The sequence below is a fragment of the Canis aureus genome, chromosome 1, assembly GCF_053574225.1.
Source record: "Canis aureus isolate CA01 chromosome 1, VMU_Caureus_v.1.0, whole genome shotgun sequence".
Lineage (NCBI taxonomy): Eukaryota > Metazoa > Chordata > Mammalia > Carnivora > Canidae > Canis > Canis aureus.
This window is the reverse complement of record NC_135611.1, coordinates 45,443,896-45,468,415: the sequence shown is the minus strand read 5'-3', so window position 1 is coordinate 45,468,415 and position 24,520 is coordinate 45,443,896. Positions and strand designations below refer to the sequence as shown.

Here is a 24,520-nt window from a genome sequence, read left to right as displayed (position 1 = left end):
CCCATGTCGGGCTCCCGGTACATGGAGCCTGCCTATGCCTCTGCCTCTCTCTTTCTCTCTCTCTCTCTCTCTCTCTCTCTGTGACTATCATAAATGAATTTTAAAAAAAAAAAAAAGAATTTTGGTATTCCTCGGGGTGCCTGGGTGGCTCAATCGGTTAAGCATTGGATTCTTGATTTCAGCTCAGGTCATGATCTCAGGGTCCTGGGACTGAGCCCTGTGTTGGACTCTGCACTCAGTGCAGAGTCTGCTTGTCCCTCACGTTTTGCTCCTACCTTCTCCCATTTGTGCTCTTGTGCTCGCTTTCTCTCAATTAAATAAATCTTTAAAAAAAAAAAAAAAAACTTGGTATTCCTCAAGTCCCCATTTTTTAAAAGATTTTATTTATTTATTCAAGAGAGAAAGAGAGAGAAAGAGAACACGTGTGGGGGAGTGGGGGGGGCGGCGGGAAGCAGGAGAAGCAGGGTCCTTTCTTAGCAGGGAGCCCAATGTGGGGCTCAATCCGAGGACCTTGGGATCATGACCTGAGCTGAAGGCAGACACTTAATCAACTGAGCCACTCAGCTGCCCCAAGGTCCCTGTTTTTCAAGGGATTTTTAATCTAGTAGGTAAATTATTATAAGTATACAGCAATATTGTGAGGCAATAAATCTTAACTTCCATATCAGATATACAGGCAAAATGTTCTCAAAGTTCAAAGGAGGAAGAATCCAAGATCCCCACAAGATGATGTGAAGATAACCCCCTACTTCTCACAGAATGCAATCCCAAAGTGCAAAAACTGAACTTATAGTTCCTATGAAGACTTCTATTCCCAGGGATCTAAACAAATTATAAAATTCTTTATTTGTAGTCACCTGATACATATCTGAATCTTCTCCTCCTTCTTCCCCAAGGAACACACGCTGGCCTACTAAAGATCAAAGAACATCCACATGGAGCTACAGGCTCACTGGCTGGCGCACACCTGATGACTGGCATTTTTGGGTCATATGTATTAAGCTTATGAAACCTAGGCTTCTTATCAACATTTTTCAGCCTTTTCTCCTCGACCATTTTCATGACATAATAATGACACAATTCAGTAGACATCCAAATAATTCTGCTAATACTTCCATGCAAAGATGCCTCAACCTCACAGAAGTGTGATGTGGTCATTCATCAACTGAAACATTAAAGTCAGTATTAATTCACAAATGGCAATTTAGGAGTAATTAGTTTGGGGAAGGTAAATGTAGAAAAGCTGAGCATAGCATGTTTAGAAGCTTCTAAGTGCTTCCCTAGAAATACTAGATTCTATAGGAAGCCTGCTGGGAGATTTGGGAGGATGGAGCATTCTGTACACTGTCCCACATGGCACTGCATCTGCCCACTCTCCAGGGGCAGCTGGCCAGGGCTCCACACAAATAACACAAATTAATTTTGCTAACAATTTCATATGTATTTTTCCAAATAAGTTTTCACAGAGCTATTAACAAGTAATAAAATTGGATAATTTGAACTTGGTTACAGTTTTCCATAACATGTTAAAGATATTAATGACAAAAAGGCGGGGAGGATAAAAGATTTATATGGGCGGGGGGGGGAGGGCTGGGTGGCTCAGTTAAGTGTCTGACTCTTGATTTCAGCTCAGGTTATGATCTCAGAGTCGTGAGACTGAGCCCCACATTGGGCTCTGTGCCGAGCATGGAGCCTGCTTGGGATTCTCTCTCTGCCCCTCCCCCAACTTGCATGCACATAGACTCTCTCTTGCGCTCATTCACTCTCAAGAAAACAAGGGGGGGATTCATATGGGAACAAGCAATTTATAAATAATCAGAGCTGAGAACTGTAGGATCAGATGGGGATCCCTGGATGGCTCCGCAGTTTAGTGTCTGTCTTCGGCCTGGGGTGTGGTCCTGGAATCCTGGGATTGAGTCCCACACTGGGCTCCCTGCATGGAGCCTGCTTCTCCCTCTGCCTCTCTGTGTCTCTCATCAATCAATAAATAAAATCTTAAAAAAGAAAGAAAGACATAAGACGCAACAAATCATAACTCAATGGAGTGAAATCAATTAATTTGCTGCACTACTACTTCAAACATCGTTTTCTCACAAAGATGTTTCTGCCCCTATACCATGAGTGAAAACCTTTAAAGTAGGCAAGTTGTCATTCAAATCTCCTCCCCTTCCCTTTATGTAATTTTGTGGAATTTTATGTATGGGCTTTCAGTAGAAGTCATCTTAAAACCATTTTGGAAGCAGGTGGAATATTCACTACAAACACAAGGTGTTCCAAAGTCAACTCCTGGTCTTCCCCCAAACCTGCTCCATCGACAGCTTCTCCATCTCAGTTGATGGCAATTCCTTCCTAATAGCTGCTCAAGGCCAAACCTGGGAGCCAACCTTGCCTCATCTCCCTCCTCAACACCCCACACTCGATCTCTGAGCAAGTTCTGTTGGCCATACCCTCACCGCTGCTACCACTGAGAGCCAGGGCACCATCATGCCCCACCTGGATCACCGCAAAAGCCTCGAAGCACCCTTGGCCTCCTACAGCCTCTTCTCAATAGTTAGTGATCCTTTTCAGACCCCAGTCAGATCATGTCACTTCTCCTCAAAAACATGGGATGGCCCCCTATTGTCCTCAGACCTCAAACTGGCTTATAAATTCCTCCCTGATCCTGCCTCGCATGTCTTCCTGGGCCTCACTTCCCATGGCTCCCCAGGGAGGCCAGGCTATTTGCTGATCCCTAAACATGCCTCCTGTATCCCTATCTCGGGGGACCTGTGGTTGTACCCACCACCTGGAAAGCTTTGCTACCACAGGTCTTAGGAACAACCACCAGTACCTACTTACAGCTGCCACCTGTCCATCTCTACCCCTGGTCCCTCCTCCCCTGATCTATTTATTTTCCATCACACTTAGCGCCTGTCAGTACAATGTATAATTTAATTATTGTGTTTATTACTTTTATTGATTTCCACACACTGAAACATAAGGCCTATGTGCTCCAGGAGTTTTTAACCTGTTGTGTTCACTGCTCTTTCTCCAGCACTTCTAAAAACAGTGCCTGACACAGAATAGGCAGCCACTAAATATTGTTCAATGAGTAAATTAGAGTATAAAGAAAGAGAGAGAGAGAGAAATCCCTAGTTTCTCTGCTTGGCCTCAGGCACTCCTGAGTAAGGAGAACTCACCATGGTAAACAGGGTAGAAAATGACAGGTCTCACGTCACAGACAACTTCAGTGTTTGAATTCAGGATTAAAATTAAAATTAAGCTTCATAGTTCATTTGCCAACCTCAAGGAAAAAAGAATTCTCGAGGTCAAATTCCTTGCACCGGAAATTCGGCCTCCTAAACCAAGCCATGATTCCCTTCTTAGTCATAAGTTGTATTTTCTGCACTTTAAGCAAACCACGTTTTAAATATAACATAAAACGTAGTAGTTTGTTGAAAAATAAAGTTAAAAACGGAAATACAAGACCTTAGAGGGTTTTCTTGGTTTTGTTTTTTAAAGCTTAAGCCCTGTCATTCCTCTATCCTTGATTCATTCATTCCTACATTTGAGCAAATATTTCTTGAGTGGCTCTACTTCTGTGTCCAGTGACTTACTAGTGATAAAATACAGGAAACCCTGTGCTGAGGAAGGACAGTTACCCCTCCAGCATAAGTGCTCTGGTGGAGAGAAGCACAGAGGGCCACCCAGTGCCGCCCACCCCTCCCCCCACCATCTCAGGCTGGCTCACGACCTTATCACTTCTCAGTGGCACTTGAGCGGCTTCACCTCCCCTGCGACTCCTCATCACCCAGCTTCTTCGCCTGGCACACGAGACCCTTTGTGACCTGGCCCTTGCTCACTAGAGCAATCTCATCTTCTCCAGCTCCCCCATTTGCAGAAAACCTTACCTTCCAGAAACCCTAACTTACCCATCTGGCCACAGCAAGACCCTGACACCCACCCTCCACAACTTCTCTTAGCCCAGAATGCACTTTGCCTCCTTCAGGGTTTAACACAAGTGAGAATGACCCTCAGAAGTGGCCCCTAAGAGCCTGGAACATGAATTACTGCTGCCCCTTAGCCCTTCTCAGAGTGTGGTCTGTAGACTTCTGGGGCCCCTGAGACCCTTTCAAGTGATCTGCAAGTTCAAAATCATTTTCAATACTAAAGCCAGATGTCATCTGCCACCTTCTCTGAGGAAATCTGCGATGGCGGTGCAAGGCAGTCGTGGGTAGATCTGCTAGCAATGTAGCACACATTAGAGCAGCGGCACTAACTGTACTAGTCATCACAGACTCCATTACCACGCACTTCCATCAAGAACAAGCCCACATCCATTAGGATTCCTCCATGAAGCAGTAAAAATGGCTGACTGTACTAGAACTCAACCCTTGGGAACACATTTGAGAAGTATCCATACAGCCCTTCTGCAATGGTTGTTGCACGAAAATGTACTTGCACCATTGTACTGCAAGCCGAACTAGCTTTTTTTCTTTACAAAATGTTAACTCAAAAAAAATTATTATTGACAATATCATTGACAATTATTGAAAATAAATATTGACAAAAATATTTTCTTTAAAATGAACCAAGTGTGGGGTACCTGGCTGGCTCAGTTGGTAGAGCATGCAACTCTTGATCTGAGGGTCATGAGTTCAAGCCCTACACTGGGCATAGAGCCTACTTGAATTAAAAATAAAATACTTTTTAAAAATAAAAAAATACAATGAACAAAATGAGCCTGTCACTTCCAAGGAAAAAACTGACAGTACTGTAGATTTAATTCCAAATTTCTAGCAAAAACTCAAATCTTGGAAAACTTGTATCTTCCACCGTGAGTTTGACAGCTTCCCAATACATCAAGCCTTTGCCACATGAAACTGGTGGTGATATTAATGAATGTGATCTTAATGTTTACCATTTACTGTTTAATGCCCATATTTGAAAGATCTGCCTAACCTAGCAATCTAGGATTTTCCAAATAACCATTGCATGTTACAAAACCGCATGACTAAAAGATCAAAGTGTAAGATAGGCCAATGGGCTTTAGTGGAAGCAAGTAGGAAGGTCTACCAATAGTGTTTCAGATTCCACACACAGCTCACTTTGGAGGATACCACTTGTTGTGCTTTGGTGTAATTATTAAAGAAGAATATCCACAGTTATCTGAAAGATTATTAAAATACTCCTCTCTTTTCCAACTACATATCTGTGTGAAGTTGGATTTTCTTCAAATCACTTTCACAAAAACAAACACTGCAATAGGCTGAATGCAGATACAGAAATAAAACCCAGCTGTCTTCTACTAATACACACAATAAAGATACTGCAAAATGTAAAACAATGCTATTCTTCTCTCTTTTTTTTTTTTGGTTTGTAGAACTAGCTCATTAAAAATATGCTCACTGTGTTAACACAAAATTAGATTCATTGTTGTTACAGTAAAATTTTAATAAATATTTTTAAATTCTTTTAGAGATTTATTTATTTATTTATTTTAGAAAGAGAATGTGTGAGTGGGGGAGGGAGAGGCAGAGAATCTCAAGCAGACTCTGCACTGAGCACAGAGCCCGATGTAGGGCACCATCTCAGGACCCAGAGATCATGACCTGAGCTGAAACCAAGAATCGGACGCTCAATCAACTGAGCCACCCAGGTGCCTCTCAGTTTAAATTTCTAATATAGTAAACATTACTAGATATAATCCACATAATCAAAGCTCTTTGGAGTCTCTGGTAATTTTTCACAGTAAAGGCCCTGGAGACCAATAAGTTCAGGAACCACAGAACTAGAGCCATTATGATGGCAGGTGATGACTGTTGTCTGTTCACACATCTGCCCCACATCCACTGTAGCAGCCTGGAGGAGGGGCTGTGGTTCTTTATTTTTGTACCTCTGCCATCAAACACAGTGCTTAGCACATAAGCACAAATTTATTATTTTATAGTTCTGGAGGTCAGAAGACTAAAATGGGTCTGCTGGGTCATATTCCATCTGGAGGCACTAGGAGAGAATCTGTTCCTATGTCTCTGCGACTTCTAGAAGCTGCATAAATTACTTTGCTCACAGGCCCACACCACTCCAATCTGCTTATATGATTATGTCTCCGATTCTGGATTCTGACACCTGCCTCTGTTTTATAGTGGGCCCACCCAGATAATCCAGTATAATCTCCCCATCTCAAGATCATCAATCTAATCACACTGTTGAAGTCCCTTTTACCATGTAAGTTCTTTTGCCACATTCATAGGTTCCAGGGACGAGGGTGTGGACATTATTGGGGAGGGGGGGATTTTCCTGCCTGCCATATAGCCGGTACAAAGATAATTCAAGAAAATAGAGCAGAAAAATACCCCACCATCTTTCCTAACATTTAAGACTCTCCAGACCAGAATGAGAAAGAAACTAAGAAAATGATTACCTCTGGGTGACAAAGTGGGTGGCTAAGGACAGAGTGGGAGAAATTCATCTATTTTATTCAGTTAAATGTTTGTGTGGTCTTTACTATGAGCCACTATCTAGCTCTTTCCAAATATCAGCTCATTAATTCTATAAAACCCTATTTTACAGTTGCAAAAACTAAGCAGAGATGGATTAAGTGACTTGCCCAACCAAGGTCCCACAGGTAGTTACAAACCTGGAGCAAGACTGACCACAAGTTTCATGCATAGGATCCATGTTCTCAACCACTTCCCTACACAGCTTTGACTGCTGAACCCTTCACACTGCTGGAATTTCACACCAGGAGTGTGTATGTATGTATTACCAATCCAAATAATTAAAGACAGTCACAATACAGCTATCTCTAGAAGTGAAAGCTGAAAAGGAGATATCCCCACATGGTCCTTCCTGATGGTCTGAATTCCTTCCCAAGGAAGAATAAAGTCAGGAGTATAATTCATTTTTACACCCATTACAAAGAACAAACATGGAAATGCAGACAAGTATCATTCAGTGATCAGTACTCATGATATCCCCAGGAACAATAAGATCTTTTTTTTTTTTTTTAAATGTAATAAGCTATAAAGCTTCCTCTTTCCAACCACACCCAACAGTTTCACGCAAGTACTACTACTGCACAGCAACCTGACCCACTCTGCCTGCACAGGAGACTAGATTTGACCCAGCCATCCCAAATTCTCAAAGGGCTGTTAAAAGCAACATACCCCATAGAAATTTCATACAGTGTTCTTCAGAGAAATTCTGTAGATTTTTACCTAAAAGATGAATTTACATTTAATGTTAGAAAAGAGAATATAGGACTGGTTTTTAATTCAAAATGCTGTCAAACTTTATTTACCAGCTCCCCCTTAGTGCCAAGGATGCCTCATTCTCCTTGCTATGGGAGCACCCCCTACCACAAGCTGGCAGGGAGCCCTCCTAAATGAGCACTGTAAGGACCACACCATTCCTGGCTATGGCTTCACATGCTGAGGAGCACTATGGTTTTATAGGACACCCATAGTAATTCATGTATTCATTCTTCCCCTCCCCCTAAACAAAACAAAACAAAACATTTGAGTATTTCCCTTGGCCTTTGGTCACTAAAAGCAATACTTTAAGACCCACAGGAATGAAGCCACAGTCATGGAATAATAAAGCTGATATGTAAGAGCAGAGCACCTGGAAGTATTTCAAGCTACATGGTAGTGGTCATAGGTGACCAGGGGCACCCGGGTGGCTCAGTTAGTTAAGCATCTATCTTCACCTCAGGTCATGATCCCGGAGTCCTAGGATTGAGCCCAGAGTCGGGCTCACTGGGGAGTCTGCTTCTCCCTCTGCCCCTCCCCCTGCTCGTGTTCTCTCTCAAATAAATAAATAAAATATTTAAAAAATAAGAATAATAAATGACCAGACAAATCCCCTGCATTTTACACAAGGCAGGGGAAAGTAATGCAATGCTCACCAGTTTTTGTTTTTGTTTTTCAGATACAAGCCATGACAGGTTATAAATTCCTGCAGTTTAGAGTTTTCTACAATCTGGCCCCAACAGATTTTCCAATTTTATTTCCTATTAACACACTAGCCAGGTGAGTTCTACATGCTGTATGTGAAATGCCCTCTGGACCCTACACCACACACCTCCCCACAGGTAACCTGTCCATTTGCAGTGCTCAAGGCAAATGCTAACCTCTCCCTAATTTCTCACAACTCTTTTGGACTCTTTGCTCAAAATAAACAGAAAAATCAGTGGGAATTCCACCTCCAAGCTGGACTTCTCTTTTTTAGAAAAGGTTTGTGGCAAATTATTTTTTTTAATGGCAAATTATTATTTACCAGCGTTTTACTTTTCCTACTCAACAATAAGCTTCTTGGGAATAGAAAATAATGTCTAATTCATCTTTATCTGCCCGTAACATTTAGCACAACACTTTGTTTATGTGTTAAGTGAATAGGTAAAGGACAAAGAATGAGAAAAGGGGACCAGATTCTCCAACACCACTAAGCTTTATAAGAGATTTTGTAGCCAAGGACCGTATCTCCCTGCTCTGCTCACAGAAAGCCACACGCTCACTTCCATGGATGACAGTGACCTTCACCAGCCTCATTAGGAATGAAGACTTCTGAGACCAACATTCTCCATGCCCTGGTAAAAGCGATCTATTTCTCCCTCATATTTTCTTTTAAAATTTTTAACGCACCCTCCATCTTTATGAACACCTATTTTTACCCTTGGGGATGTGGGGTGTCAGCCAGCCAGACACAGGGACTCAGGGCATTCCTTGAGCTAAATGCTGTTTGTCATCCTATGGCAGGCTATGGAAGCCAGTCTGCCCTCATCCTCATCAACAGGAAACAAGTGAGCTTGCCACATCAGTGTTGGGTCTAGTTCCTCCCCTGGTGAAAAAGCTGTATAAAGGACACACACAGTCCCAGGAGCCATTCCTTCCAAAGAGCACATTTGCATCTAAGTGGCTTCTGGTAGCTTGAGGATCTACACTCCTCATACATCACTGCAGAAAGAGAGTGATTCAGCGCCGGGTGAGGAATTAAAAAAAGAACCTCAGGCTGCAATTACCTTCATCATCGGGTAAGCACTGCTGGGCCGATGTTGTCTGAGGGGAGCAGGAACCTAGGGCTGCTCTTTCCCATCTCCTGTGAAATGCACCCCGATCCTCATGGCACAGTGGGAACTGCTGTTTACAGATGGAGGCTGCGAGGATGCCACAAACCTGCTCCAGTCTCACAACAGAAAGACTGTTCAGAAACTCTAGGCCCAATGAGACACTCTGTAAAAGCCGCTGGAATTTCCCCAAAGATGGCACACCCTAGAAAAGGGATTTTTACTAGAAGCCACAAAGACGGCATGAACAGGACCCCCGGTATTATGAGGGCTGGGCACGCCCAAGCCCTTCAATGGCAGCCTTGTTGGCTCAAAACTAACACCAGCCTCTTTGGGGAAAATTAATCTCTCTATAGTAAGTCTTTACAGAGGAGATTTCCGCTCCAGTCCAATACAGCCTATACACATTTCCTCTCTTCTGTGGATAATTAGAACAGAAAGTCAGACCCTTCAAGGCAGGAATCAAATGGTCATTCATGTCTAAGGAAACCAAGGAACTTAATACATCAGTTCTAGATCTGCCTGTCTGCTCCCATCTGTACAGAGGCTCATAGGAGGGTCAGAGAGGCTCATGGGAAGGTCACTGGAGGATCAGAGAAGCTCACAGGAGGCTCACAGGGAGCATGAGAAGCTCTTTCCTCCTCGGTGTACTCAGTTTGCTGACCGGGCCAATGTCTCCTGAGGGCAAGCTGTAGCACAAACGAGCTCAGCTAACCTGTTGGCCTGCGACATCCTGGGCCGCCCCAGGCAGTGCTGGCAGTCTGGGCCCTATCATCCTCCTGCTGAGACAGTACCAACACACAAACAGAACAGCTATGACTTGCTGAGACTGTCACATGGATTATCTCATTTAGTCCTCAAACTCTTGATGCATAAGGGTTCAAGAAAGGGTAGGTCCTACCTCTCAGGGTCAGACCTGACTCCTGTAGACTAATGGCCCCAGAGCGGTATGAGGAAGCCTGGTTAACAGCAAGGCTTGCACTACCCCAGACCTCCTGAAGTAGCCCGTCACCCGCCCCCCTCCCAGGAATGTAATGTGCATTTTCACAAGTTCAGCAGGGGAGTCTTAAGCAACAGGAAGCTTGAGAACCATTTCCCTAACCAGGACACATATCAATGAGTCTCAAATGACAGTAGGATGCTTCTTTTCTAGAAAAGCAAAGATGCTGGGGTTACCTGGGTGGATAAGTGGGTTAAGTGACTGCCTCTGGCTCAGGTCATAATCCCAGGGTCCTGGAATAGAGCCCTGTATCAGGCTCCCTGCTCAGCGGGAGTCTGCTTCTCCCTCTCTCCCTCCCTCTGCTATTCCCCCTGCTTGTGCAAGTGCACTTTTTCTCTCTCTCTCAAGTAAACAAAATTCTAGAAGAGAAAAAAAGAAAAGCAAAGATGCTGAATAGCAAGCTACAATCCTCGTCCCAGCTTCTCAGGACCTGCTACTGGACCAGCACTTTTTTCAGACAGATATATAAATAAGAAGGATGTTTTGTTTTGCTCTAACCTGAGAGCAAGAAGAGACTGAAGATAACAAAAATTTCTGGATACCTGACCAAAACCAAAATTAAACCAAAAGCCATAAACTCAATGTAGCTTATTCCCAGGGCCTCACATGTTTTAAGCACCCAATATGGGATCAGTAAACATTCATCATGGATAGTCAAGATATGCTCAAAATAACCCTGCAGCTTCTTCTTCCACTACCTTCTTATATTCTTATGTTCCTATTAAAAACAACAAAACATGTCCTCCCTTCCAGAGCACCAGCTGTTTGTATTTTATCAACAGAGGATTGGTTTCTCTAAAACCAAAACCAGAAAAACAAAACCAGAAAAATCTTCCTTTTTTGACTTCCCTTCCAAAATGGAGGGGAAGGCAGACTCTGAACTGGCCACTCTTGAGAATAACTCAATGTTGTATGAAAAATTATTTATCAGGGACCCCTGGGTGGTTCAGCAGTTGAGCATCTGTCTCTGGCTCAGGGCATGATCCTGGGTCCAGGATCAAGTCCCCCACTGGGAGTCCCCATGAGGAGCCTGCTTCTCCCTCTGCTTATGTCACTGCCTCTCTCTCTGTCTCTCATGAATAATAAAATCTTAAAAAAAAAAAAGAAAAATTATTTATCAGAGTCCTTTAAGTTTTCCTTTGTGTAATTTTTAACCTTCTTAGCAAGAAAACAGGACCACCATTCTCTAATTCATTGCCAAAGTAAAGCAAGTAATTTTTCATAAAACATTAAGCTGCACAGGAGAGGGAAGAGGAGAATCCCATTTTTTGAATTCCTGACGTGCAAGAAGTTTGGCCGGACACACACAGATGTGGACTCCCTCATAGTGACCTACTCGGTTGAGGGGTGAAACCTTGCCTTCCAGATAAGAAGTCAAGGCTCGATGTCTTCATATGGGCTTCCCCATCAGCAGAGTCCAATCCAAGGATGTGGGTTTACAAGTTTATTTGGAAGGTGATCCTAAGAGGCCCAAGGGAAGCACAGGGGCAGGGGAGAAAGCCCATAAAAGATGTGAAAATGAGGTTGCTACATGCAAGTGGGGCTCAATTTTATAGAAGCCACATGAAGAATTATATTATGCACTGCAGAACTGTCCCCACACAGGGTAAGGAAACTAGGGTGACATCCACCAGTACCCGTTTCCCTGGTTGAGAGCTGCCCCAGAATCGCACATTGTCTAAGGGCAGCCAGGACTCAAATTTAGGTCAGACTCAAAGGCTGCGTGCTTGTCACCATTCTACCTTAGCTCTAATTTCATCGATGCAGGCTCTCGGGCACATCTCTGTACTACACACACATGTGGGATTCACCCTTTTTATCTTCCCATTCCCCCTCACCCACCCACCCCTTATTTTCTCCTCCTTCAAACTTAACAACACAGACTTCCTTCTGAGATGTTCACTCAATAGGTGTTTTCTTCCTTCACAAGCTACACAACAACTTCAAAAAGAAAACCAATAAATTCCATATTTGCAAAGCGTTTGGGGAAGCAGCCCACCATGGCTATTTCATTTCCATAATGAAAGCATATTACTAGTATACACAGACATCAATATTGGTATCTCTTAGGTAAGTTAGAAAGGTTTCAACTATTAGAACGGCTCCCTGGGGTGAGTAATGTAACGGCTATCTGACACAGGACCTCTTTAAATTGTTTCCGCAAAAAAAACAAATGAAAAGGGATAAATAGGCTTAGCTGACCTGCTTGATCCTTAGTATTTAAAAAAAAATTTTTTTAAAGGTAAATTTGCCCCTTTTGCTGCTTTCTACAGAAATTCATTCCTGCAGTACCAAAAGTGTTATGGACTCTGCAGTCATTTCTTATTATGATAAAATACATCAAGATAGAACAGGCAGTGAATGTATCCCCCAAGAATAATGAATCCAACAGATGGACATATGCATGTATTATGTGGAATCCTCAGGCCTTAACAGAGCCCAGGGTCACTGAATGATGGCCCTAATACAGCCAAGTAATTAATTAGTTCCATCATGATTTTTGCTTTATGATATCCCCTCTTATATGCCAATAGTCAACTTAATGGCATTTTAAATTGGAGTGAAGCCTCAAGAGAAGAAAGTGCTATATACCTTATTGAATCACAAATCTTACATCTGATTTTTTAATTCCAAAAATGACCTAATAAACTTGCTTTATAATTAAATCTATCTGAACTCCTCTTTTTGTGTTTTTCATTCATTTCTAGTAATCATGCAGAGATTTCAATGGGAAATCCATTATCATTGCAATTAAGTATAAGAATTCCTCTGTGTGGGAGCACCTGGGTGACTCTATCCACTGAGCGTCCAACTCTTGATTTCAGTTCTGGTTAGGATATCAGAGATCAAGCCCCACATCAGGTACCAAGCTAAGTGTAGAAGCCTGCTTGAGATGCTCTCTCCTCTCCCTCTGTCCCACACCCTGTTTGTAATAAATAAATAAATAAATAAATAAATAAATAAATAAATAAAATTTTTTTTTTTTTTTGAAAAATTCTTTTGTGTGCACGTAACAAAAAGATCCTATGTGTCTCTTGTGGTGGCTTGACTCCCTTCCTCAAGGAATAGGGAGGGAAACTACAGGTTTTCAGTATTAGCTGGAGCCTCTGATTCATTAGCCAGCAACATTTGAATTATGCATGAATTAATAAGCTCAGAAATCCAGACCTTCAAATTATTTCCTCATATGGAAATCTTACCTTTAGAAGAATAAGCCGGCATACAACTTTCCATTTTTAAGCCTTAGTAAAATTTTAAAATATACGACCTACATTAAAAGTGCAGTTTATAGAGAAAGTAGTCACTTAACAAAAGAGGTAAAGAATCAAATTGTATCAACTCTTCTAAGAACCCAAAAGACTGCTGCAAAATGTTTTTGCCTTAGATTCAACTGAACAAAAAAAAAAAAAATCAAACTTTATCATTCATGATGGCTTTCATCTACCTTCAATCACAAAGCAAGTATAATACAAAATTACTGTGGGTGTTTTTTTTTTTTTTTAAAGATTCTGCAATTTTGAAGAATACTGTTTTCATGCAAAAGTTTATTTTCTATTTTCAGGAAAATGTTATAATTTCTACAATGCATGGAATTTTAATTAAATCTACTTGGTCGGCATCTGTGTTCTTCTAATAAAGGAGAAAACATTCTTTGAACAGCCTAAATAATCTAAGTTTGCAAGCAAAATTACAGCCTAAAAATATCAGCTGGTGATACCAGCAGTGAAGAAGGAGGAAAGAACAAAGCCTTACCATTGGTTGTATTCTTTTTGAAGTTATCCAGGAACTCCTCCAGAAGCTGGGACTGGTTTGGGGGGGGAAGTAGACTCTTCTGGTCCCTTGAGAACAGGTCACTGTCTGACCAGGAAGAACACAAGGTGCTCTTTCTGTCTGGTGGCCGGGCAATCAGGGTGAGCCCAACGCTCTTCTCAGAAAACAGGGCTTCCATCTGCTTGAGATCAAGATCAGACACAGCTTCCCCATTTAAGGTCATGATTTCATTGCCCTTTCTCAACCCTGAGAATGAGGAAGAGGAAAGAAAAAGAAAAGAAAGAAAAGAAAAGAAAAGAAAAGAAAAGAAAAGAAAAGAAAAGAAAAGAAAAGAAAAGAAAAGAAAAGAAAAGAAAAGAAAAGAAAAGAAAAGATTACTGAGAGAAATATATTAACACAAAGATGAAGGACAGCTGCAAACTTACACTACATATTCTCAGGAACTGGCCTGTTGCTGCCTTCAAACAAAGTGCCAAAACATAGAGTATTCAGATGTCACTGATAACAAATGTCAGCTCTCTCAAAGCTGGGGCTAAAAGGAACAGTTTTAGGTTTTGTTTTATTTTAAGTAAGCCTTTGGCCAACATGGGGCTTTAACTCACGGCCTAGAGATCAGGAGTCATATACTCTATAGGCTAAGTCAGACAGGTGCCCCTACAAGTTGGATAAAGAAAACCAGAGGTGTGTGGATGGCTCAGTCGGTTTCATGTCCGACTCAATTCTGGCTCAGGTCATGATCTCAGGGTCCTGAGACCAGGCCCCCGAGCAGATGTTACTGGGAAGATAGGCAAGGCCCACGAGTGGGTGGGAGGGCGGGTTGAGCTCCGTGTTCAGCAGGGAGTCTGCTTGAGAGTCTCTCTCCCCCTGCCACTCTCCCCAATAGCACATGCTCTGTAAATAAATATATCCTTAAAAAGAAAAGGGAAAACCATTTGACCATCACTCAAGTTCATTGTTCCTCTATTTACCTGATGTGAAATGCCCTGTGAAATAACATTTATCTGTGTCTGTCTGGCTCTCTGTTTTCTTAATCCATCTGTCGGTACATATTGCACTGTACCGTCTCTATGTATGCATGTACTCTCTTTCTAAACACCCTCCCAATTCTGTCTATCTATCCACATATACATTTTCAGTTAAACTATGAAGTTTACTTTTCTTTTAATTATAGGAGAAACCATTTTCTGACAAAACTGCAAAAAAGATAATCTCACTAGCCAGACTGCATTCCGTAGTTTTGAGTTAGGAGAGAACAGAGACACTCTGTGCCACACGGACCTTCTCCATATGCCAAGCCGTCAGGGAGAACATCACTTATAAATATTCGGCTGAGATGCTGATGCTCGTCCACCTGCGCTGTCACTGCAAACCCTAAGAGTGACAATAAGAAAAAAAAAGTCTAAATTCAGCACACTAATTAATTTCACCAACTTCATCAGCAGTATTTCCCTTGAACATCTTTTGTCATAAGTATGCAGTGTCAAGGAAGTCAAATTACAAGTATTTTGAAAGCACAGATATCTAGGAGGGGCAGAAAAAGAGGAACATGTTAGATCTACAGGTTTAGGAGCTCCTGGATGGCTCAGTCAGTTAGGTGTCTGACTTGGGTTCAGTTAGGCGTCTGCCTTGGCTCATGACCTCAGGGTCCCCTGCTCAGCAGGGACCCTGCTTCTCCTTCTCCCTCTGCCCCCACCCCCCGCTAGTGCTCTCTGACTCTCTCTGTGAAATAAATAAAATGTTTTTTAAAAATTAAAAAAATAAAGGTTTAGTATGAGTGCACAACCTTATTAAAAAGTAGAAAAGATATACCCATGTTTCGAGCAGCATTACCTACAAAAACCAAAAGGTAGAAGCAATCTAACCTTCTTTTGACAAATGAATGGATAAACACAATGCAGTATATACATATGATGGAATTATTCACTCATAAAAAGGAAAGAGATTCCAATACATGCTGTGTAACATCGACAAATCTTGAGAACATTATGCTATGTGGAATAAGCCAGTCACAAAAGAACAAATACTATAGGGTTCACTTCTATAAGATAGTTAGAGCAGTCAAAATTCATAGACAGGAAGCAGAATAGTGGTTGGTAAGGGGTGGGGAATGAAGTTTGTTTGATAGATACAAAGTTGCAGTCTTGCAACATGAAAATAGTTCCAAATATGAATGGTGTTAATGGCTGAACAGCAACATATGTAATGTCCCGGAGCTGTCATTCTTAACCATCCTTAATGGTTACAATGGTAAAGCTTTGTTATGTGTATTTTACCATTTAAAAAAAAATTTAGAAGTTGAAACCAAAATAATGCTCTTATTGAAATAAATTAAATTCAGCTCAATACAAAATATTTGTTAAAAAAAAAAAAAACACTATATGGGGTTAGGCATTTTAAGTAGGTAGAAAACCACTTGGATGGATACTGTACCTACTCTAAATGTGACTACATGCAAAACCCAGGTGAAACATCCCCTCTTCTAAATATGCATCTCCCTCACCTGAAGTGTGCCCTTCTCGGATCCCACAGTCGGGAATATTTGTTTCCACACCTTGGTCCCATAATACTGGGAGTACTTTGACAACAAGAATGATGTGTCCCCCCACCCATTCCCTCTCTGCCTCAGGCTGTGATCTCCAAAAACTCTCTTTGCCAAGTACCTTCACTCACTCCTTCAGCCACTTAAATATCAAGAAGATTTGCAAACACCACCATGGAAAGTAGAGTGAAAGTCAATAGAATATAGACAAGAGGCTAAGAAGGCATCAGAGAGAAAACCAACATAACATTGGGTCAAAATAGATATGTAAATTGAGAAACAAAGAGCATGTCAATTTTATCAACTCAACAAAATAAAAAACAAAGAACAAATCACAAGAAAATTTTAACATATTACAACGACTAGAACTTGATTAGCTGGATTCATTTTAAGGAAAAAAGTTACATCCACGTGTTCAAACAAGACAAGATACGTACTGATCGTTATCTATTGAGTTCCCATGATAAAAGAATAAAATGTTGAAATGAACTTTAAGATATCAGCACAGCCCATAAGGAGCTCAAAGCCAAGTTTAAATACAAACAAATGGAAATGCAATCAAATATTACAAAGTGACTTGGGTAAGACTGACCCTTAACTTCTAAATTGAAGGTAAAGCAATAACATAAGTTTAAGAAAGTTAGACCCTCAGTTCATCCCTGGAGGCCCTGGTGGATTTACACAAAGGGAACATGGGAGGGGAAGTGGTGAAGGGCAGCATTCCCAGCCAGTGAGAAGCTGAGAGCAAAGGCAGGAGGTGAATTAGGACTTGCTCATGTCAGAACAGCACACAGCACACAGCCTATTTGTTGTGTGACTCTTACTACCATCATTTCAAATTCATCTATTTTTATACTCATTTCTTTTAATTACTGTGGCATTTTTCCTTATGTATCTTTTTAGTCTAATATAAATAAATAAAAAATGAAGGAAGAGGCTACCCTAGTTTATACTGAAAAGGTAAACATAAAGAAAGAAAATTTAGTCCAAAGATACTAGAGCATACTAGACGAGGATGGACAACACAGCTCTCGGGCAGTGTTCCGATGCTTACCAAAATCAGACACACTGCCAGTCTTGGTAAGTTGTACATCGTAAACACTCAGCGGAAAGATTTCTATTTCATCATAAACCTACAGAAGGAAAAAAACAAAATCAAAAATACGATGTCATGGTATCTTGCACATTTATTTTAATATTTTATTTACTTATTTATTTGAGAGAGAATGCAAACGGGGAGGAACAGACTCCAGCTGAGCCCGGAGTCCAACATGGGGTTCAATTCGACCATCCATGAGATCATGACCTGAGCTGAAACCATTTTTAAGAGTCGGATACTCAGCCAATGAGCTACCCAGGCACCTCTTTAGAAATTTATGATTTCCAAACTAGATGCCAAATTAAAACAGGATTCTCCCCTCCCTGACATATATACATATATATATATATATACACACACACACACACACACACACATATACATATATATATGTATTTTTTTTAGTAGGTTCCACATCCAGCATGGAGCCCAATGCAGGGCTTGAACCCTGAAATCAAGACTGGAGCCAAGATCAAGAGTCGGATACTTAACTGACTGAGTCACCCAGGCACCCCCACAAATTACAGACTTTTAAAATCAAGAGGCCATGGATGTGGCTCAAAATCCCTTTCTAAAGCTCATACACACTTGCCTGTTCTTGCATGTATTCATATGGTGCAGGGATACAGTACTCAGTGTTTTCATCTACTAATTTTCGGAGTTGTAGGCCATAGTGGCTGGGTTCCAGCTGCCTCATCTGTAAAGAAAAAAGACAGAAATCTACTCAGATTTTACATTTTTTTTCTAAATTCATCATTGTTCATTAAAAATAAAAGTGGAAATTTCTGAAGGAGTTTAAACTCACACACTATATACAGAAATTATACTGAAATTTAAAGGTGTAAAAAAAGAAAGAGGGAGCAAATAATTATTTTTAGGAAGGTTTTCTCTAAATGACACTGATTATCACTAAAAGCGAAAGACATATTTTTAAGAACTTCTGGTAGTATATTTATCTGACAAAATAGATCTTACCATCTCAGCAAATGCTGTATCATTTTATATGCTGGTTTTACCTAAGTTGTTTCTGATTACCGAAGTAGAGAAATTGTGTAAAATGTGAAAAATCTCATATTCTACAGACTTCAGAATCAGGAATTTCCTACCCCAAAAATGTTTCAAAAGGAAAATGTAGACACGTACTCATTCGCTCACTCAGAAATTATCTCAGGCCCATGCTCTAACTGGGTCTAACTGACCCACTCTGACTTCTGGCATCCTCTATCACTTACAAGACTTATGAATTTCATAACTCATGTTGTTGCTATAAAACACTCTTGTTGGCTATCTGAATAAGAGCCTTACGTAAAAGAGCAAAAGGACATTAAACTCCTAAGAATGTAAGCTACATATATGTGTCTGGTGTTCTAAGGCATAAGTCAAAGTGAGACGATTAAAGGATAAAATTAAAGATTACCCAAGTCTATTAAGTGTACATGGTAAAGAGTTATCAAAGTCTACATGCCTTTTCTCACCACTCCACGGATTTGACAGCATTTTCTCTGAAAACTTAAGAACAGTTCAGCTCTACTACGCCACCTGGTGGATTAAAAATCTCTGCTCTAACGTTCAGGCTACTATCTCAGCAGGCCTTCTTTTAAAACTTAGTGTCAACACTCTTTTCAGAAATACAATGCAGTTTGAATAACGAGTAAAACACCGTCTCCTACAATCTCCGTGAAGCAAATGTGAATAGCCAAGTTACTCATTTAATCTAGATTAACTCTATAAAACTGCTTAGGAGTAAACCAAACTACTTTGAAGTTTATGCCGCTTTCTTACATAGCACTGTCTCTAAGGAACTTAAATAACAAGTCTTCATAATTATTCTAGATATTAAGGTATATAAGGAATTTTAGTAAAACAGCTCAGGTTTTTCATGAAAGCAAGGGGTTGTAACCTAACAACTCACCCTTCTAAAATATGGAGAAGAATGCTAATTAAAGTAATAAATATGTCCATTATTAAACATGTTGATTAATAGATGCTAATCTTAAAAAAAAAAAACTTTTTTTAAATTTTAAAAAATAGATGCTAATCTTTTCCCTAGTATAGAAAGTAAGGTCTTAAATACCATACAAATTTGGAAGGCATAGGGAAGCAAGATTAATGATTCTTTCTATTGAGGCGTATTTCTGTAGCAAAATCCATTACCTTGCATGCAAGAGTCAAAATATCTTCTACTCTGTGTTCTGGCTTGATCATTACAGTAACTCCTTGATTATCCTGAAAATGAACGTAAGTCTGGGCTTCCCATGTGTTGTCTCGGGGAACACCATCGGCTGTTGAACCATATATATGCAGAAGTTCATCCACCTGTTTTCAGATACCACAAGAAAATACAGACTTGATACACAAAGCATAGACACTACTAAAACAGTGTCCCCTTGACTCATGGCGTATTTTATAGTAAACCCTTCCACATTCCTTGTATGTCTGGCTTCTCACAATCCTCTGGGGCAGACAAGTTCAATGCCTCTCATTGGATCCACATGAAACAAGCCCGGGGAGGCTGACGAGAAGGCAATGGACTCCTCATCCAGTGTTATAGCCATGTGCCATTTGCCACTTAGCTCAAATCTGAATATGACACAGTGGATGCAAGGATGCTTGGTAGCCACTCTCACTGCTCTAGAATTGCCAGTTGACAAGAGCCCTGTGAAATCTGCATTCCTGATACCTGTGAGTTTTAATACACAGGTATTCTTGTTTATGGCCACTGATGCCTGCCACATCCTAACCCAAACTGCACTTGATCCAAGCATGTTTCTCTTCTCTCTTCCTTCAACTTACTTTTTAAAATCCCTAATCCTGGGAACATTTTTTTTTTCCTTTCCTTCAACTATTTCACATCTAGATACTCTTAGAAATCATGCCCAAATATACCACCTTTAAAAGGAAGCTTTTCCCAAAGATGTTTACTTCTCTGGATGACATTAACATGCTAATTCAATGACCTCATGCTAATGTGTACTTCCATGATTTATAAACAAAAATAGTTAACATTTATTAAGCAACTCAGAAATGCTGTCCTCTGGTTAGATTCTTGCATTAGTCTGGTGGTAAAGAGTTGGGGATTTGATAACAAAAAACCTAATGTTCCAGTTATACACTCTACCATTTAATCAGCAGTAGGACAAGACATTGACTTTACTGAGCCTTGTCTCCTATTCTGTAAAAGGGGATAGTAACATAATTTACATAAGTTTATTAGTTAATACAGATTTTGCAAGCAAAAAAATACACATGTGAAAATACCTTACACATTAGAAAATGTTACTTTCAATACTATCACATTATTATATCCTACTTATCATAAAGTTATCATCAGCAGATTTTGCTTTGAATTCCATGCATTGAAAAAGAAAACCCCACAAAGCAAAAAACCCTCTTATGATGAATTAAAAAACTAGAATGGGGGGCACCTAGGTGGCTCAGCCAGTTAAGTATCTGCCTTTAGCTCTCAGGTCATGATTCTGGGGTCCTGGGTTCTAAGCAGGGAGCCTGTTTGTCCTCCTCCCCTCAAACTTGTGTTCTCTTTTGCTCTCTCAATAAATAAAATTAAAAAAAAAAAACAACTAGAATAGATATACTGAAAATTTAGGGGGAAAAACAGGCTTAGGAAATCAAGAGAAGAATCCATTTTTCTGTGTTATCTTTTTTAAAAATGTGGTATTTGTCTTTAGAGGAACGTTTCTGGATCCGTCATGGATCTGTCACTTTCTGTACATTTTGTTGGAAGATGATCACAGCCCAGAATGAATACCAACCTCATGTGCCAAAGCAAAAGAAAAAAAGAAAGGAATAGATGCCTGGAGCCAAGGAGCAGGAAGCCAGGATGGAACCACTTTCTCCTGAAGGATCCTATCTCATAGAGATCACTCTTCCTTCTCTGATTCAACCTCCAGATCCTTTTCCTGTAGAGAGTGATTTCAACCAGGTGCATCAGCAATAAGGAGGGAGGTACTGCTTTACAGGTACAGACCTCAGCTCTCAAACCAGGCTTGCTCAGAATCAAACTAAAACCCCAGCAGAGGTCACTGCGGAGTAAGAAACCACACAAGAAACCAGGCCAAGAAGAAACCAAATAGTGGATTACACCTGCAAAGCAATTTAACCTTTAAAAGCAGACAAGAAAAAAATGACTGAAGATGGACGGGAGAAATACAAGATCACAGAGAGACTGTTTTACATGGGGCTAGTTGGAATAAGTTTGTTGTTGCTATTAAGTAGGCTTCACAGCCAACGCGAAGCTTGAACTCACCACCCTGAGATGACAAGTTGCATATTCTACTAACTGAGCCACCCAGGCAGTCAGGTGACCCTGGATGAAATAATATTTCATCTCGCTGTCCGTTCACTCACTACTAACACTTTATGCATTACCCTGACCCTCTACATAACAAGCAAGAAAATGAGGCTCAGAAAATTCTAGAAACTTGCCCAAGCTCACATAGTGAGCTGCGATGGTGGTACTCTAGGGATTTGAACCCTAAAACCCCAGCTCACCACCACTGTGCTACGGAAATATCAACCTGGCAGTTAGTTACCTCCCCAAAGTGGATACAACCTAACCAAGTTCTAGTGGAACAAAACAGCCCACCTGACATTCCCCACAAGGCAGCAGCACTCTCCTGCCTCCAGTTCCTTATTCATCTCAATTTCCCTTCCCCGCTTTACCTTCCTCACAGATCCAGTGCGAAAACCACATACATCCTTCAACCTTATTTCCAGTGCTACAGGCTTTCTCTCTCTCTAATGAAGTCTCTTCTGCTCCTTTCCTTTTACCCCAATTTGACTCGATTAAATGAATCTACAGTCGTATCTCTGATGTAGCACTTAGCTAAGCCCAGCTCACTGGACAGTCATTTTTAGGCTGATGCCAAATCTCCACTCCTCACTCTCCCCACCCCCATCCCCAACCCCACCCTCACCCCCTCACCCCTGTGCTAAGACAAATGACAGCAGAGGCTCTTTCTGGCTCTGAGTCTTCTTTGGACCTTGACACCATGCATTCTGCATATCCAGCACAGGGGCGTTGAATTGGATGCAACTAGAAATTCACAGTCATACATAGGCTTGAAAGGTAAAAGCTGTTCTATCCATACAGCCAAGTTCCTAATCTTTCCTAAGTTTCAAGAAGCGAAATTAGTAAGAGAGTATTGAAGAGGAAGAAGTTCTAGACAAGAGAAAAGGATGCAGGTAAATGACGAAGGAGAGAATGATCATCTTCCTCTCAATGAAATAAGGCTTTGTACCTACAGCTGGCCGCTCTGAGGAATCATTTCCTGAGTCTACACTGTTGACCTAAGATCGAGTAAATGATGGGAAGGGAAAATGCCTATCAAAGCCAAGGCTGTGGAAGATTCATAGATAGCCCCTCAAGAGCTCCTGCAGTGAAAATTTACATGTTTTTCCTGTGCGTAACATACAATCTCAAATGTATGCAATTAAAGAAAGGGAAAACCTGGTTATTTCAAGGAAACATCAGGAATATGGAGCTAATTAATTAATTAGAACAAGAAAAAGAAAAGGCTACATGTTTACAGAGGTTGTCCTAGGTGGTTGTAAGCTTTGCCTACCTGGAGCAAAAACTAGACAGATTTCCGCAAGGGTCAATGCTGTCTGGGCCGAGAATATATACACGTGGCTTTATTTTCAATAAGCCAGATAAAAGCCATTCTTTTTCATAAAAGGAAAAAAGAATCTTGAATAGAAGCAAAAAAACTAAGCCTTCTGGAAAGCTCTTTTCCCAGCCTACCCTTTTCAGAGGTGCTTCGTTCACCTTTCTTACCGCTTACCCAGAAGCCTGCAGTCAGCTACTCCACCAAGGCCCAACCTGCCTCCGGCTCTACCTCTCCTCAAACCCCATCCTCTCACTAAAAATTGGTTTCTAGGGGCACCCTGTGTGGCTCAATGGGTTAAGTGGCTGACTTCCTGATTTCAGCTCAGGTCATGATTTCAGGGTCCTGGGATGGAGCCCCATGTCAAGCTCCTTTTGCTCAACGAGGGTCTGCTTCTCTCTCTCCCTCTGCCCCTGCCCAACCACATGCTTGCTCTCTCTCAAAAAAAATAAATACAATCTTAAAAAAAAAATTTTTTTTTAAATAGTTTCCAATTAGCTTGCTCAAAAATTGACAATCTGGTCAAATCCCAGCCTTCCCTGGGCTGGCTATCTAAAGTCTCTGGGCTTCAGTTCCTTCACCTTTACAGGGTGCTAGAAGCCCCCAGCTTCATGGGGAGGCCAGGAGAGACTGGCATGAGGAATTGCATTAGAAGGCATTATGCCCTAAAGGGCCATAACATAACATTGTAGAACTTTTTGAAGTTCAGTCTGCAGAACTTCAAAAATTAGAATTATACTGTAGCAACCCAAAGACCCAAAATTCAGCAGTGGCCACTGGAAAAGAACTGCATGAGAACCATACATTGTCTCAAGACCCTGAGGAGCCCCGGGTACTCAGAGCAGCATGTGGTGGACTGTGAGTGGCCACCCATGAGGCAGGAGGAACATCACCCAACCACAGGCATGGCCACCCCAGCTTGATTAACGTCGTGCCTTCCTTGTCGGCAACTTCTACAGAAGCATTTATTATTACTATTACATTCATGGTCCTGAAAGCACATGTCAAATTACTTATGCTCAGTGTGCCACAAGGAGAGAAAATTGAAACTCCGCATGTTCTCACAGCAGATGCTTTTGGATCAAATGGCTTGTAATTACTACTTGGATCACTGAAGGGAAGTGAGTAGCAAAATCACAATCTGGCTGTCACAAATGGGTCCTCTACCACACTTGCAGATAAAAGGAAAGTCTATTAGCAAGTGAGATGAGGAGAAAACACAAAAGGACTTACAGGCTCTGGGTTTTCTTAATAACAGCAAAACGTCATGGAGGACAAAGTGTTGATCGCCTTCTTGGGCTGATGCCCAAACATCAGTTGATATGAAGGGAAAATAAAGACCTATCTTTGTACCTATCTATCTGTCTGTATATGCAATGTGTCTTATGCAGGGTTCCACACTACTAATTCTATTTAAACAGATTACTATGCTGTGGTCAAG

The 24,520-nt window shown here is 41.1% G+C and overlaps 1 protein-coding gene across 6 annotated transcripts in view; it reads right to left on the bottom strand.

The window, feature by feature from the left end:
* The window catches only part of TIAM2 (TIAM Rac1 associated GEF 2), a 131,394-nt gene that overhangs the window by 48,456 nt on the left and 58,418 nt on the right, over positions 1 to 24,520 (bottom strand). For all 6 annotated transcript variants that reach the window (XM_077897839.1, XM_077897846.1, XM_077897853.1 and 3 more), the window contains 5 exons: positions 19,610 to 19,771; positions 18,048 to 18,152; positions 17,411 to 17,489; positions 15,096 to 15,188; positions 13,800 to 14,063 (listed from right to left, as the gene is read on the bottom strand). In XM_077897839.1, coding sequence (XP_077753965.1) covers positions 13,800 to 14,063; positions 15,096 to 15,188; positions 17,411 to 17,489; positions 18,048 to 18,152; positions 19,610 to 19,771 — 703 coding nt within the window. The remainder of the gene's footprint in view (positions 1 to 13,799; positions 14,064 to 15,095; positions 15,189 to 17,410; positions 17,490 to 18,047; positions 18,153 to 19,609; positions 19,772 to 24,520) is intronic.